At 39.7% G+C, this 17,811-nt stretch overlaps 1 protein-coding gene across 1 annotated transcript in view; it reads right to left on the bottom strand.

Annotated features, from left to right (window-relative positions):
* Positions 1 to 1,081: 1,081 nt before the first annotated feature.
* Positions 1,082 to 17,811, bottom strand: part of SLC24A2 (solute carrier family 24 member 2) — a 104,178-nt gene continuing 87,448 nt past the window's right edge. The window contains exons 7-10 of the mRNA XM_009093944.4: positions 13,329 to 13,460; positions 6,464 to 6,553; positions 5,886 to 6,052; positions 1,082 to 3,855 (exon numbers count right to left, since the gene is read on the bottom strand). Of these exons, the coding sequence (XP_009092192.1) occupies positions 3,606 to 3,855; positions 5,886 to 6,052; positions 6,464 to 6,553; positions 13,329 to 13,460 (639 nt within the window). The 3' untranslated portion in view covers positions 1,082 to 3,605. The remainder of the gene's footprint in view (positions 3,856 to 5,885; positions 6,053 to 6,463; positions 6,554 to 13,328; positions 13,461 to 17,811) is intronic.

The raw sequence follows: 17,811 nt of genomic DNA, 5'->3' as shown, positions 1-17,811 counted from the left end.
TGGCCACAGAGGGTTGGTTATTTAATCTGAGGTTGCATTCTTATCTTCTGTGTTTTTAAGCTGGTGTCCTGAAAGTGCTCAGCTAGAACAGGATCTTTATCAATGCAAATTTTTCTCTTAATTATTCATTTATATTTCATAAGTATTGTGCAGACAGCAGTAGCGACTGAGTAAGTGAGCACAGGCATACAGGCAGGTGGAAAAGGCTTCAACACCAATCAGCTGACTATAGAATCTGGGCAGTGTGAAGGACCAGATCCCTAGTGAAATAATTCAGAACTCTGGCTGAACAAAATAGAACTTTGACTTCTAGGTGTGCAATGTTGAGAAGAGTTTGTGTTCCTACACTGAAATAATTATGAACAATGAGAAATACTTTATGCTGGGAAATTTGTTGAAATTGTAAAATAGGAATGTTTCAACAAGTGTGTGTGTTTCTGGCAGCATTGAGTCTGGACAACTCACTGACATCCGGTCACTGGGTTGGAGCAGCTTTTGACTGTTTTCTCATTCTGTTAGACTGCATTCTAGTTTAAGATTGAATTCTTTCTGTACAGGATAAGGGACTAAGCTTCTCCCTCCATCCCACTCCTCTTTTTCTCTACTAGCCAGCAGACCTGTTGTCTTGTAATCAAAGAGCACATCAGCATCCAAGTATCCACAAACAGTTTACCCCAGCAGTTGAAAGGTGCCTTGGCAAGTACAAACATTGTTCACAGAAAGCACCATACAATTGAAATCTGTCCTATTACCTCTGGATCTGAGGTACCACTGTCACAGTTATTCAGCCTATTGAAAAATTATCTGCCCAATAGATACAAGGCAGTGGGAGCCATGAGGTGTCTTACGCTGGAGGAGGAGAAGTTGTTTGTAATACCTTCTTAAATAGAGATGTATTAGGGACAAACAGACATGGGAAAGAAATGAGACACGTTTTAAGACAATATAGAAATGCCATTACAGGATATCAGTCCTTAATGGTGTACATAAAGGTCTTCCTATCAGCTGGTGATGCCAGTTACTCTCTACTCCCTACCTGCCCTCAGTGGGGCAGCAGCCTCTGCTGCTGATGGCCTGAGTGCACCAGAGTGCTCTTAGAAGGTCAGGTAGGAGTTTTCCTTTTTCAGTGTGGGTATGAAGTTAAAAAAAAAAAAAAAAAAAAAGGTAGTGTACTAAATAGAGATTGGACTCTGGTCTGGCTTCCTTATTTGAAATGTCAGATCAGTGAAATCTGGGCATTGCGGTATTTTGCCTGCATACACAACCCTTCCTTTAGATCACTCCTATGCATGATTCTGCTTACTTGGGAAAGGATTGCCTGTTTTGAGCACTGTCATCAGAAACAAAAGCATTTGGTGACTCCTCTGGAATAGATTGTACTGCGGAGTCAGCTCTGTATTTTGGGACACCCGTTTTGTTCGAGGTCAGAATTTGGGTCACAACTGCTTTAGGTTGCTGTTCTGTCAGTAGAGGGCACCACAGTTATGTACATCCACCCACCTTTCCATCGCGCACACCCGTAGGAACAAACATTACAGATGGGCAGCACTATCGTTAAGAGAGGTAAGGATTCTGCACCAGTGAAGGATCTTGAATACAAAGACAAGTTTTTGCTCTCAATGTGAGAAGCTCACTCTAAAAAGCACTAAGAAGATGTTGCTTGTTTTATGGTTAAGATCAAATACTGATTCTGCATGTAGCTAGGACTTAGGACAATATATGAGTAGCCGACATTGCAACTCCTAGTATCCTTCCTTTATTTCATTAACATCTCACTTTTTTTCTTCATGATATCACATAATATTAATATTCCTAATATGAATTTTGTACTGTTTTCTCTACCATTGTTTTCTGTCAAGTCCTTATTTTCTAATCATACACTGTTACAAAAAACACATATAACAGGAAAACAGTAAAGGACAAAGGGGATGAGTGAGAAACGAACAGTGTGGAGCAGCGAAAAACAGCCAAGACAAACTGTGCTGAGACTTCTGTTACACAGATGTGAGAATGGCATTGCCATTGTGAGCACAATACACATATAAAACAATGCTGAAACAGGTCACAGAAATGCACTCAAACTTCATGAACTCTTAATTTCACAAAAGACTTGAACAAACAAATGATGATTATCTGAAATAATTTCTTAACATTCATTCTAGTCCTCTCATTCTTAAAAAAACCAGCCAAACTACAGAAAGTTAGTTGATTTCTCCCTTGTTTTTTTCTGCTCTAGGTTTGGACCTTCTCATTCTCTCAGTATCTCAGAAAAAGGATGTTGCATTTTCACTCCTTCATTCCTTTAGACATGTACACTTCCAGCAATACTGAAGAATTTTCATGTGTTTCCTGCAGCTCCACTGTATTTAAATTGTGTTTCTCCTACCTAGTTTCAAGATTTATAACAGCAAATGTGAACTTCCCCAGCTTTATACAACAGCTGGAGATCTCTTCCAGCAATAACTATATGTAGCTGTGAAGGTCCTTACACTCCAAGTAATAGTGAAAGCCTATAAAGTATATATTCACTTAGCAATTAGGCTGCCATTTTATAACTACTTCTATTTTCTGTATGAAATACTATGCATAAGCAAATTAGCCTTTTTATTCTGGCATGAAAAGGCAAACTCATAACAGCATCTGAAAGCCATTGGTACTGTTGATATTGCTGCATTAGAAAAAATGGTGTGTTTACATAGCTGTATGATGTCACTGCATGCTGCGTTGCTATTAGAGAAGAAAGATTATCCCCATTCTGGTCTTTGCATGAGAATGCAATGAAAATCTGCACCAGTTACAAAATGGTCAGGCATCATGGCTCCTTCAGTGCCAGAGTTTCTGGAACCTGAAGAGTTTTGCAAGATGTAAAAACCACCATTGACATCCTGCTGATTGCCTTTATGGACCTGTGATGCAGATGATCAAAACACTGATGAATTCCCTGGCTTTGCTGAAATCACATCACATAAATCCACTTACATGAAGAGACATTCAAGCCCTTCCCTGTTTGTGACTCATCTCTTAGTGTACGCTTTCCACTCAGGAGTTTCAGCAGGTTATCGGAAAAATCCTGTACCAGGGTGTGTGGGGGGGTGGTGCCTCCACAAAGTTAATATTAGCATTCCCCTTGGAAGAGGAGAGCTTCAATAACTGAGCACACTGTGTGTCTGTGTATACCACTACAGAGAAGGAGCAGTCTGCGGGTAGGTACCATAGGCAGAGGAGAAGCAGTAACTTTCCCTGTTGCCGTGAGCACGTTGCGTGTCCCGTGCTGAGCAGCGAGGGTGTTCAGCAGCAGAGGAGCCCTCGGTGCACCCACACTCCGCCCTTCAGGTGTTACTGCACTGTCCAGCAGCAGCCATTCTTCAGCTCTGAGACTGACTCTTTGTGTCCTTTTCTTTCTTTCATTCTTTTGAAATTGAGGAAGAGGAAATTTACAGATCCATGGGTAATTCCCGCTGCATTTTTCCACTGTGGGTTTTTTTCCCACGGTTTTGTTTTGACCTATGTATCTTTTCTTAAATAAATATATATGTTTTGCTTTTTCTTTTTTTTTTTTTTTTCTTCTGTTGAGAAAAAAAAAGCTTTCCACTCTCAACTTTCCACTAGATGGAGACAGGACACTGGATCACTTTGTCCTCCAGAAGGACACTGACAATCAGGAACACAAAATAAAGCCCAAACATGAGGAAACCCAGGATTTTATTCATCCTCCACTTGCAGGAAGCAATGGAGAGGATGACAAAGAGCAGCATGATGAAGAGGAGGACAATTGCACAGAACAGACCATTGCTGCTGACTGTCACTGGGGCAAAGCCGTTAACCACAGCATACAGGAGCCATGGAAGAGGAAGGCTGTTAAGAAACAGAAAAATTAATTTAAAACATTGCAGAAGTGCAGAAAGGAGCACTAGAAAGTTTCTGGTGACAAATCAAACACAACCAAAGGGTTCCTGCACAAAGTGATGCAGGAAGAGGTTCAACTCTGCTAATAATTGCGTAAGTATAAATTGTAAGCTTTCTCATGGTTCTTGGGGAGAAAACATGGGATTTTTTGCCCCCCACTCTTCTGCCAATTATACTAGTGAATTATATTTCCCTTGGCTGCCAGATCACCTGGCATCCTGTCTGTGAAGAGGAAAACCCCTTTCATTTGTTTCTAGATTTCACACTTTCTGCAGAAGCTATTTGCACACGCTTTCCAAGAGCCTGCCTGGCAGGAGGGTGGGTTGGAAAGAAACATGTCCTTGCCACGAAGAACCAGCACTCTGCAAGGCACTGCCTGCAAAATTTCAGCCTTAAATATCTTTGTCCACATTTACTGTATAAACCTCTGTTAAACTCTGAACTTCAATTGAACTTCAGCTTAACTTCTATTTCTGTGTTTGCTGTCATTGCATTTCTCATCTCTCACGCCACAGAAGGAGACAATATCCCTCTGCAAGATGTCAAGCTGAAATAAATATTTAAGACCCTGACTGGAGCTTAGCAGGCTTAGAAAGTATGAAGTGAGTTGTCAGAAGCTCACAACATTAAAACTTGGAATAAGCAGCTCAGGAGAGAATAATTTATTACAGCTGCAGTACTAACCACACAAGTCTACAGCTCAACTGTTCCATTTCTGTTGTAAGTGTAGCAGAGTGGTGCAGGACAAAACCATTTGCTTTGGCAGGAAGATTAAACATTTTTTTTAAAAGTAAGAAAGCACTGCAAAATAGAAATAATTTTGTAATGCATCCTCTGTACTCCAAGTTGGAGGACATGGTTTTCAAGCATTTTACATGTTTGCTGCATACAGGTATTTCAAAGACTTAATGCTTCTGGAATAATAGAAAATTGGCCAAGTTTTCCTACTATGTCTAAAGTACTTCCATTAGCTAACAGATAAAGTAAAAAATACATTTCCTATACATTCTAACTTCAGGATCCTTTTTTGTACCTTTATGCAGTTGCTGGTATATTTTCAGCTGTGAAAACCAGGACCTCTTCTACAACCAGGCTGTCTGGCACTGTAACTATGACTAGACCTGTTCTTCTGTTTGTGTGTGATAACAAGAAACAACCAAAGATGGAGAAGTTGGAAGTATGGACATGATTCTCAGTACTTCCCTCCTGTGTTGAAGATGGGAATGTGGGAACAAAGACAGAATTTATCTGTGTATTTTAAATATTGAGGCATAGATTACACTATTTCTGAACCTGATCTACCTTGGTCTCAAAAGATCAAAAAATAATTTGATTTACAACATTATGCCACAAATCATTACCCTAGAGCTGCCATGAAGCAGTGAAGTGTAAACAGAAAACTTCTGCACAATCTCATGTAGCTTCACATTGTCAGAGCTATAAAAAAAGTCCTTTTTGTTAACAGAGAATTGGTTTGTAATTTGGGACTTGTCAGGTATAAAAAAAAAAATAATCACATGTCAACAGCAGCCTAAACCAGTTACACAAGATAATGACTTTCTCTTGTTATTACAGCAAACATGTTGAATACTGCAGAGGCAATGAATTGGTCTTGATCATCATTTATAAAGAAAGCTCTAGTATAAGCACAATGAGTGGTAGCAGAAAGCAAACAGCAACCTCACAAAAGTATAAAAAAGCTTTGAAATTCCTTTTCGGAACAATGCCCCGGCACAATTTTAAAGTGCAATTCACTTGCCTAAGTCTCTGTGTAACATATCAAAGCAAGGATTAGGCAACAAATTTATTACATTTTTTCATGCAGACATCTATAAACTTCAGAGCACTTGCCAAAGTAACATTCCCTTTGTATTTGCTCTGTTTTTTAAAGATTGCTGCTTGTGGGCAACACCACAGCAATGTGCTAAGAGCAAAAGATTTGTTTAAAATAGACACAATTTTCTTGGTGTAGAACTTACCCCACTGTGATGTCAAATATGTTGCTACCAACAGAACTGGATACAGCCATGTCCCCCAGACCTTTGCGTGCTACAATGACACTGGTAATAAGGTCAGGAATGGATGTGCCGGCAGCTAGAATAGTCAATCCCATGATTTCTTCAGTAATACCAATGGTCTCTCCAACCTGCAAGGGTTTAAATAAAACCAGAAAAAAGTGTCCTGCAGCGAAGAAATGTTTTCAACTGTCCTGGACTTTCCCACTAGCTTGCAGAATACCAGGAAAGGTCAGAGAAATACTAGTTTTCATGGATTTTTCATTGTATCAGGAGAAAGGTAAGGCTTTAAAATAGAAGCATAAGGTATTGACAGGCAGCTGCTGATGGTTCTGATGTTACAAGAGTGATCAAGTCCTGTGGTCAGACCAACCACAGCTCTTTGAACTACTTTCCATTTAGTGGGTACTGATTTACTTTATCCATGGTTAAAGCTAAAAGCAGCACCCAGCATGAGATAGATGGACTCTGATTAGAAATGATCTTTTACAGTGCAAAGCATAACGCAGGGCTTTTATTCTGTACCAGTATCACCTCCTTACCTGGTGTGCCCACCAGACCATCAAGTAAGAAAAGAAGGCAATCCAGCTGATAGACCCAAAAAATGTGATAGGAAAAAATTTTCTTGATGTCTGAAACAGAAACAAGGAGAAACAGTGAAAACCTATATTGAAGGGTGAAATTCCAAATTCTTAATTCCTTTTCAATATGAGAGTGCCTTCTCATTTTTTCTGATGGCCTCTTCTAAGCAACTGTTCTGCTCATATCAGATGATCAAAATACCTGTCAAGAAAGGTAAGAAACAGATGCCCTGACATTGGTTTATATGTACCTCATTCTTCCAGTTGCTTCAGTTATAAAATAACATTTCCTAAGAACTTGTATGATGAATGGCAAGTTCTGGGTTGTCATTTTTATCATAATTTGTTAGGACACAGTCTGCATTTGTGCTCAGGTCAATAGTGGTTTGACTTCTAAATTTATTAATAATTTCAGGTTTCTTCAGAATTAATGTTTACAAATTGCTTCAACAGGTGCCCTTATCTTTCCTTCCTACATTAGTAACTTTTTGAAACAAATTTCACAGTCCGTATAAAAAAGACTGCCATATGGCAGAGCTAAAAACGTGTACACCTAAAATTTATTACAGCATTTACTCTGCTTGTAAAAACTACTCACTTTCTCAATAGAAGATATGTTAAGCACATATTTTCCATGCTTTAGTTTGTAGAGAAATTTAATGTTATAATGTCATAAAACCATGCAAAACATACTGTCAGGCCCTTCAGTGAATTAAAACTCTCTGTAGGATCGAAGGAACTTTATTCAGATTAATGATTTATTTTGGTTTCTGTTCTTTCCAGTCTTATGCATTTTCCATATTACCTAATGACTAACAATCTATGTTACAAAAAGAAGTCAAGATAAGTACTAAAGGAAGGAAACAAAATTGCAGTACAGCACCAGGCAAACACTGTCTAAATCATATTAGTACTTAAAATTCAATTTGTCCTGTGAATGAATTCTACCAGTCTTTCTTTATGTCATTGACCTTCTGAATGCAGGTCTTACCCCAGATGATTTCTGACATGTGACTAGCAGCAGCCTACAAATTTGCATGAATAACCAGTAGGACTGCCTGTGGAAGTAAGTTATACCACTAGGAATGCCTCTTGCAGCTGCTGTTCAGTCCTGCAGTACTTCTTTCCATTTGGTCCTCACTAAATCCACTTCCACTCCAGAATTTTTGTGCCCCCTTTCATTGCAGGTCATGCCCCTGCTGCACCAGGGGGCTCATTAAGACTGTGGATCATTCCTAGGTGTTGTGGAAGTATATGGGATCGCAGGGCTTTCCCTCAGTGTGTCCAAAATACCATTTGTTCTGACTTAGATTTTTCAAAACGTAATAAACACTTCTTTTTTTAGGGAGTTTACAGAGCTGCACAGTCAGCTTTCCTTATATAACAAAGGAAAGACATTTGTTTGAAACAGTTTCACATTTAGGAACTGATTAGCACAGAATGATAGGGTGGCTGTAAAAGATGATCAGTGCATTGGGCTGGCCATTAGAGCTGGTCAGGCGGGAATGTCACTGTGTTTTGCCAGCTGAATCTGGAAACAATGAGGCTGGTCTGTTGAGACTGTGCAGACTTTAAGCCAATGTAACTGGAATGAGCTCGGGACATTAACTGAGGTAGAAAGGGCAAAGTCAGCAAGGCCAGTTGTGCACACTCATCTACAGCATGGGACAAATGGAAAGTAAGTCCATATCTGCTCCAGCAGCAGGTGCAGCTGCTGGCTGTGCTACAGAGCACTAACTCACTGCCTGTGTGTACTCCGCATAATGCTAAATATCCTCCAGAAAACTGAGCATGTTGACTAATGACAATTTCACAACTGAATATACACAGGAACACGCATTAAAAATGGTACAGATTTAACAACACTACCAGAGGGATGGAACACCTCTTCTGTGAGGAAAGGCTAAGAGAATTTGGATTGTACAACCTGGAGAAGAAAAGGCTTTGGGCTGATCAAATTGCAGTCTTCCAATACCTAAAGGGAGCCTCTGAGAAAGATGGAGAGAGACTATTCACAAGAGCATGTAGTGACAGGACAAGAGGACTAGAAAAGTAGAAAAAAAGAAGGTTTAGATTGGACATTAGGAAGAAGCCTTTAGGATGAGGAGGGTGAGACACTGGAACAGGCTGCCCAGAGAAGTTGCAAATGCCTCATCCCTGGCAGTGTTCAAGGCCAGGCTGGACCAGGCTTTGAGCAACCTGGACTAGTGAAATGTGCCCCTGCCCACATCATGGGGGTTGGAACTAGATGATCTCTAAAGTTTCCATCCAACCCAAACCATTTTATGAATCTGTGATTCTAAACTCCCTCATAATACAAATAACTGAACATCTGTTGGAGTAAAAGTGGTCCAGTAGGTGTTTTAAACAAATTACCCTTAATAACCATCACAGCACCTGGAAACATCCTTTTCATATAAATTCCATACTGTCACAAGCATTGTTTTTAGAAGTACTCAGGGAATTTTGGGTGATATATTTCTAAATTGCTTCTCAACTCATTAGAGAGTTACTTTTTCAAAATAGAGTTCAAAATTTCTGTCAAACCAGAAAATACGATAATGAGCTTATGATATTTAAAACCTACTCCGATGGAATTTTAAGTTTAAAATCAAAATTTTATATGCATTGGGGGACAGAAGACCTTAAAGCGAAAAGGAACACAATTTGAAAGAAACATATCAATGGCTGTTGTAATGATCTGACACAGGTGGGAGCAGAATTAGAACTGGTAGAAATAAATGAATCTAAATGGCCATTTCTCTTTTAAAACCAAGCAGCTTGCATTTTTTTTTCACCATTCCTTGTAGTCAACTTTTCCAGCTTCCAACATTTTTCACCTTCCTTGTAAAAGCTCCGATCTTTTGGCAAGATTTTTGGTTAATGAGACAATGAAGCAATAAGCTTGTTGGAACTGATCACAAAATCTGCACAGAGCACCTTGCAGCAACGCAATTTAATTGATCACTGCACAATACTCAAGATTTAAGCATCCACTGTCTTAAGCAAAACTAATACAATATGTGCTGGTCAGTAATAGCTCACTGATGGTGTGATTATATACATCAAATGGTTCTTGCAGAACAAGGAGACACTGCCTATCTGAGTCAGACACCCACAGAATTTGGATGGCTAAGAATTACGAGTCAGTAACTTTGCAGCATGTGTACTCCTCGCCTGTCTTAGCTAATCCTCTTGCACTAAAATTAACTGATAAGCAGCAGTCCAAGATACTTTAATAGGCTTAACACTTAAATTACCTATTTTAAAATGGGGAGCGTTTAAATTCAGAAAGGGCAAAATTTAAAGCTTGTGCATTTTGCAGGAGATGAAATAAAAAACGGAATACACAGACACTGCTCTATAATATGCATATAGATGAAAATTTGAAAAAGCCATAACCAGACTGCTGATTCTTTTCTGTATGCTGGATTTTATTCCAGACTGTAACAATATAATGTTTGTTTTGTAAGTAGTTTCAGCATTCTTTTGAGATTTTAGCTCTTTGAAATACAGAAAGCTGCCAATTCTAAGCATTTTCCTAGAAGAATTAGTCAGAGACAGCAGACAGCAATACTTCTCTCCATCTTTTTCAGTAGTTGTTGTGGTGGCTGTCTTGTAAAGACAGAGCGCAGAGTTTATTAGCAATTGGCTCTTTTGTGGTTCAAGTAACAGACAGAGGAGGGAAGCCATGGCTCATTCAGTTCATGTGCTATTTTCCTTTAACAAAAGCAAAAGGATTTTGTAGTTCCACTGTAGATTAGATGGATTGGTAGTGTTCCTGTCTACTAGAAACCTTAAGAACATTTTTCTTGATACATTTCTATATATTTATTTAATGCCAGTGTCTGAAAAACAGGACTATAAGTAGCAAAAATAACCTAGATATGAAGGCTTTTCTTCTAAGAGCTTGATCCTGGAAGGTAGTGTGTGCTGAATAATGTGAAAGGTAACTCTTTTAATTTTAGCCAGCATTATTACTAACATCTTTAACCTGAATGATTCACATGTTTGTCTTGTTCATAAATGTATCTGCATTGCAAAGTTTGATCTTTCTCTCACACTTAACAGTGCTTAACTCTGATTACTCAGAATCTGCTCTTCTAACTGGATCTGTACAGGAACATGTTGTCCTTGTCCCCTTGGTAACAGTGCATCTCTGTATGGCAACAAGAGTTCATGCAAGTTGTAGCTCCTCATTTATGATGGGAATTTGCAGAGATACAAGGAACTCCCCCATATGGGTCCAGTGATGGCAGGACTGGAGCCCCAAGAGCCATTTTTCTGGCCTGTAATGCAAAGGGATGTACAATGGAGAAAGGGTATAATAAAAGAGGTGGAGTTCAGTATCTGCCCCTGACCTACTGGGGCACCTTGGTCTCATAATTTTTCTTTCAGTCTTTCAGTACCTGTTACTCCAGGAGATGGGTAGTTACATACGTGGCCTTTACAGAGCCACTGGGGAAACAAGCTGTTAGTACAGGAAAAATAGCCATTAGTGTTCAAAACACCTGAGCAAGAGCTCAGGAAAAAAACTCCCTGAGGGCACACCTACCTCTGGGACATGCCAACAACATTATTGATGTTATAGTAAGGATTTTGATATATACTGGCTTAATGTGAGCAGGTGTTATTAAGGCACTAAACACATTAAAACATTTCAGCTGGTCAATCAGCTGACAGCTGAACTAATGCATAATCTACTTTAAGTATATAAAAATCTGCATATGTGTGCACCACAGCTTAATAAGGCAGCAGGATTTTGCTAACTTTAGAACCAGAGACCTTGTCTACAAAATAGTTTTTCTAGAGCTTCTGGGTTTCATGGAACTAAATGTATCTCAGAATAGTACAAATAAATGCAGGGAAACCATCTCCTTTGTATGGAGATAAAATACACTAGAAAAAAGACTCTAGATAGAAGGAAGAACTTATTGAAAAGTGGACACCCACAGAGGATGCCAAAGGCTCAATATGGTCTTTCAAATCAGTATACAGCACACAAGCATTCACTTTATATATGCATATGCTAATCTGAGCATCCTGATGCAGAATTTGGGTTTCTGACTAAAATTATCACACTTGCAAATCGAGCCCCTGATGGCAGACTTGTCTGAAGAGTCTAGCTGAGTATTATTTTAGCTTTGCTTTAACTTCTATCGCACACATTTCATTGAAAATTGTTTTCTGGCATCATTTTTGTTAGGAAGGGATTAGTGGGGATGGCACACAGAAATAAGTGAGAATATTTTGAAGATACATTAATGAAGCATACTTAAAATGTTAGATAGTTGCATAAACTATCTGGTTAATTCTTTGACAGCAATGTTCAAAGTAAGCAGCTTGTCATATTGATATAGCCCATCACCTCTTCTGTTAATCTACATGTAATCACAAACTAAATTTTTTTTCCCCTGTATAAACTACTCCTTTCAGTGAATGGAGTTTTAAAACTTTGTTTTTAAAACCTGGCTATATGGAACATACATCCATGTTTATCTTTAGTGGTATGGCAAGGTGTTCCAGCTGCTGGATGTCAGCATGGAGTTCTGTTGTGAATGGTACTAGTGTTAATAATTACAAGCATCACATAGTTGCAGGCAGCTTGTCAAGATATTCACTTCCCAAAGCTATTATTGAAATAATGTTCTCATTTGTACAGTACAGAATATTGGATAAAGCTACAGTCTACTTATATTAGCTTCAGATTTTCAAAATTCAAAATAATGCCCACAAATATTTCTCACTAGTTTTATATCAAACTATGAAAAAAATTACAAGGATGGTTTTGAATGATGAAAGGAGGGCATAAATTCAGAAGTAAATAATCTTGAAATTCATGCAGTATGTTCTGTGTTTTATGTAAGAAAAGTGATTTCCAGAGTTTTCTGGAATCTTTAAGGAAAAGAAAGCTTAAAAATTGGAAAGGGAAAAAGCATGAGAAGGGAAAGAAGGTTAAATGTCACTTTATAGCCTTTGGAACCTTTTATCTAAAAAAAAAGTCAGAGATCCTATTTTAGCTTCTTTCTTGCACTGAATTGCAGCTTTTCAGTGTGTGGGATGGGAGGAAGGTTTTTTTTTTTTTTTTTTTTGTGTGTGAAGAGGAAAGAAGAATTCAGGGTGTTGGTTTATAAACTTACATGCTGTGCATGCCTCTCTTGCACCAGTTTTAAACCTGTTTTTGATCCAGAAAGGAAAAGAGATTAAAACACCACTAATTTTTTTTTTTTCAGGTCTTGATGCTCTCTCTTTTACTTTCCATGAGCATTCCCAGTCAGGTCTATTTGTATATGTAAGTATAAAAGTGGTAAGCCTTGGTAACCTGTCAGTCTTACATTACTTCAAGCTGTGTTTAGGACAATACTAGCAAGTACATGAAAGGGCTTACACATCTCATCCTAGTATGAAAATTACACTATTAGGGATGGAAAAAAAAGGTCTAATAGACCATAAATTATGTTTGAACTACAGAAAAGATTTAGACAGTCTAAAAGCCTTCCACTGCAGATAGACAGATACTCAGGACTCACGTGTTCTGCAGAGATTCAAAAATACAAATGTGAAGGCCCCAAAGAATTTTTCAGACCATTCACTTTATACCATAAAGTACATGTGAATACAAATTATAATCTTTATAGAGCTATTAACGACCAGCTGCTCATAAACACCCATTTGCCATTTGAAGATTTTAACATTAAGGTTGTGACCTCTTCTTCAAAGAAGAAACAATCAGAAAAACCTAATAGCTCTAAGTTCCGTTTTAGCAGTTAACTAGAGAGCCACCCTTTCGGGCAGTACACACTGACTTACAGCAACAGTTACTTACAGGTTTTCTGACATCTGGCAGAGTAGCCCACAGTGGAAAAACAATGGGTAACACCAGAAGATAGGTGACCTGCTTGCGTGGGGTTTCAGGCCAGGCCAGGCTGAGAGGCTGCTCCTCCTCCTCCTCTTCATTCTGTAAGAAAAGCTCCAGTGAGCAGATTATCGAAGTGGATGAATGAAGTTAGGGATTCTTTCAAAGGGAGTTCAAGGACTTGTGTTTCAGGGAAAACTATGGTGTCTGAAAACATTGCATTAACACCACACCTACCTAGCCACATTAGCCAGGACACACCAAAAGAGACTTTGGCCAGACTGCGAGACATCCCTACAGCACAGGCTGCCTGAGGATGTCCATTTGCTGACAATGTGGGTGGTCCCTCGGGATGCACAGGGCGTCTCTGACAAGTGTTCCCATAGTCCTCCCTTGGGATGTGGGCTAGTCTAGTCACAGGTTAAGAGTTGTCTGGGCTGCATCAAGGCTGGCCACACAGACAAGAGAGAGAGCACGTGTGCACATAGGTGCCGGTGTGCGCGCACACACGCGCACGAGCGCGCACCTTTATGCGTGCAAATAGATGAGCACGTGCACCTAACTTCTTAAGCCTTTGAGAGTAACTTGAAACCTTGCTATCAAATATACATGCATACATATACTGGAATGTGTTGTCTTCTCCATGGGGAGATAGGGCAGTTCAGGCACCTGGAGCTCTAGTGCCAAGCTGCTGGGGTCAGACTGGGCTGCTCAGGGCTCTGCCCATTCAAACTGTGAAACCAACAAGGACGGTGATGGCCCAGCTTCTCTGGGCCCCAACACTGTTGTCAGGTTGTCCACACAAGGAAAGGGCTTCTTCTTGTCTCTGCCCAAAGACCCATGCTCACACCAGTCACAACACAGCAGTGTTCCTAACAACTTGGTGCTAAAACTGAAGACACTCCTCTCCAATCTGTGTCACTAATTTTTACATCAGTCCCTTTTTCCATTTATGTGTAAGCTGCCCACCTGTCATCCTTGTTATAGAGTAGGTGTATAGGAACCCTCTCCTATGACAGCAAACATTTGGCTTCCACACACTTCTCTTTCCTTAGACTGCTTCTGCTAACAAAATGGAGCAAGCAGAGTGGGCATGACTCAGTCTTTGCACGCAGGTATTAAAATAACTTTTAAGTTGTTAGCATAGGTAGGTGATGTCTCCAGAACTGCACATAAATTGCAGAATCAGGCATCTGAAAAAACTGCCTGAATAACACTTGCACACAGATGTGTATAATATAAATGCTGTTTAAACTTGGAGAGATTCCTAGGGAGCTCAAGGAAAGCTAAAAAAAGTCTGAAAAAGTGCACCCAGTGACAGCTGTTTGACAACATGAGTGATATATGATGACTTCATTAGGTAGTGTTCTTGGGTTTCAATTTTGAAAAAAAAAATAATAATAGAGACATGTCCACAATATGCATGTTATTCCTCCTTCAGATTTATAATCAGTTTCTTTTCAGTTTTATTGCCCTGTATTAAGATTGTTTACATAGATCTTGTGACAATGCTATATAAAGCAATCATTTAAATTTTAACACCAGTTGTTCTTTTCTAAGCAAAAGAGTTATTGATGAAATGTCACCATATGTTGATACTGTTAATAACATTCTACTTACTGCTAATTTTGAAGAGCTGATCTTGATTATTCTACTATTGTGAACTTCAGAATGGTTGAACTACCTGAACTGATCACTACCTACAGAAGCAAGCTCAGCTCTTAGCTTGGGATTTTTCACTATGAAGGTATCACCTGACATCAGTGGACTTGAAGCAAACTCCTATTTACCTCTTGACATACTGACAAGTTGCAGCTGCTTTTCAGTTGCATGTTAGTGTTAACAGAGGACAATATTTTGCTAACCCCTATTCTTTGTGAAACTCCCAAGCTGCAGGGTTGTATGACAGCATAAATTAAACAGGTCATACTGGTTATAATCATTAAAAATATCTTAAAAATGTATAACCACAATTTGAGGCACTCAACACAGTACTTCAGAGGCTCCTGAGCTGCTTTAAAAGCTAGCTTTTGCCTTTAGCTTCCAGATCCTCACTGAAATGGACACACTATGCTTCCTTGCTGGAAATCTACTGAAACCTGACTTTAGGGGAACTGTGCTGGAGGAGGAGTTTGTGAGGCTACTTCCCAAACCCAAATCCATTAGCTTTCCATTCTGGTTGATGCTTTTGGGGTGGGAAAATCAACCTGAGACACAGGCTCAGCTTTGAATTATGATGACTGATATAAAATTTGAACACAAAAGGACCGGTTGAAGGGTTGCCTAGGTAACTCTTTCTGAATGGCCTCTGTGTAATTCAATCAGCCAACTCAGCTGGAATAAAGCTTTCTAAGTGACTGCTGCATTAACAGCACTGAGTGGCAAAGTACTTCCTGAATTGCCATCTTTAGAGATTAGCCGTGATTAACAATTATATTTAATCACAACAAAACTTTACATTAGTCTGAGTTTGCACATAAGTCTTAAAAATATCTAGACAGTAATGCCTATGCTGGTTCATGCAACACTGTGCAGTACACACATATGGCTCAACACAGGGCCTTGTTCTATTCTCATGTCCGTGTCAAACACCTCTGGGTGTGCATAAGCACAGAGGCAACATGAGTGGCTGTAGCAAAGAACCATAAAGAATTTCTTTTGGACATTGCCAGATGTTTCCCGAGAAACCTTGATCTATCTGTTCAAGATCTTTCCCCCCTCCAGTTGTCCTCCATCATCCCTTTCCCCAAGATAATTATCCTCAAATAATAATGTCAACCACAAGATCACAGTGCAGGCAAAACACTTTTTCTTGCTAGTTTAACTCGAGGATATATTACAGATGTTGCAGAATGGATATTCTTTTCCCATTTTGAAAATTGGATTTGGCATCTGATTTTCAACGCTGACCTTCCAGAAATCAGTGGAAGTAATGAAGTTCAACGTATTTGTAGATCTAGCTTCCACGAATTTCAAAGCAATACTAAATTATCCACCAATGTTGAAGAAAAGAATGGGAAATAATTTTGGCAGCTCTAAAACCACACAAATGCGAGTGTCATGCTGTGGACCAAGCAGCAGTGACAGAAAATGACTCAGCACAGATTTATGGCAGAGATTGCATGCACTGTCTGTGGCTCCAGCCACGTACATACTGAATATGCACTATCACAGTTTGTAGAAACTAATCCTGAGAATATAGTTTTATTTCAGTCTGTATGATGAAAACTCTGTACTTGCAATGCTCAGTAGGTTTATATTCTGCAATGCTAAGAAGAAAATGCAATTATCACATGATATATACTGAGGAATTCAATTGCCTGAACACATATGATAGTACCATTTTAGATACCTTCTGCTATCTGCCTTGACCTCCACATGCTCTAACAGAAGTGAAGGACATTCTGCTCACTTTATGACACACCTGCCACCACTGTGCAAAGATCTCAATTTTTTTAGGGCAGCCAAAGTGCCCTAAAAAGTGCCCATCTCCACTCCAAAACTCATTCCCTGCTATGACTCAGTGGGTAATTAACTTCAATGATACTGGACTGGACATATGGGAAAGCTGCATCACCTGATATGATGAACTCTGATGATAATCCATTTGAAAGAAACTGCTGCATTAGGTCAGAACAAAAGCCAGCTTACTCCAGTACCTTGCAATGGTCAGACCTAGGCATTCAGAGGCTAAGTACTGATATATAGCATATTTTTAATCTTCCACAAATTCACAGAATCATAGCAATATTTAGACATTTTATATCATCAAGTCCAACTATCAACCTAGCACTGCCACCTCCATCACAAAATCATGTCCCCAGCCACCATACTACACATAATCTGAATACTTCCATGAATGGTGACAACCACTTTTATGCTTGATAATTGTTTCAATGCTTGATAACCCTTTCCATGAAGCAATTGCTGTAATCTCTGATCTAACCTTCTCTGAAACATCTTGAGACCATTTCCTCTTGTCCTGTCACTTGCTGCTTGGGACAAGAGGCTGACCCCTACCTGGCTACGCCCTCCTTTCAGGCAGTTGTAGAGAGTGATAAGGTCTCCACTGAGCTTCGTTTACTCCAGGCTGAAAAACCCACCTCCCTCAGCTGCTTCCCACACGACTTGTGCCCCAGACCCATCACCAGCTCCACTGTCCTTCTTGGACACACTGCAGCAATTCAATGTCTTTCTTGCAGTGAGGGGCACAAAAGCCAACAAAGGATTTGAGATGTGGCCTCACCAGTGCCAGGGGTACAGCAGGAAAATCACCGCCCTGGTCCTGCTGGCCACACTATTGCTAGGATGAGCCAGAATGCCACTGGACCTCCTGGCCACCTGGGCACAGCTGGCTCATGATTAGGCCAGCTGTGCTCGCTGTAGGCCAGCACAGAATCACAGCATCATAGAACAGTCAGGGTTGGAAAGGACCTCTGGAGAGCTAGACTAA

This window comes from Serinus canaria, chromosome Z (genome assembly GCF_022539315.1).
Source record: "Serinus canaria isolate serCan28SL12 chromosome Z, serCan2020, whole genome shotgun sequence".
Taxonomy (NCBI): domain Eukaryota; kingdom Metazoa; phylum Chordata; class Aves; order Passeriformes; family Fringillidae; genus Serinus; species Serinus canaria.
This window is presented reverse-complemented; position numbering and strand designations above follow the sequence as displayed.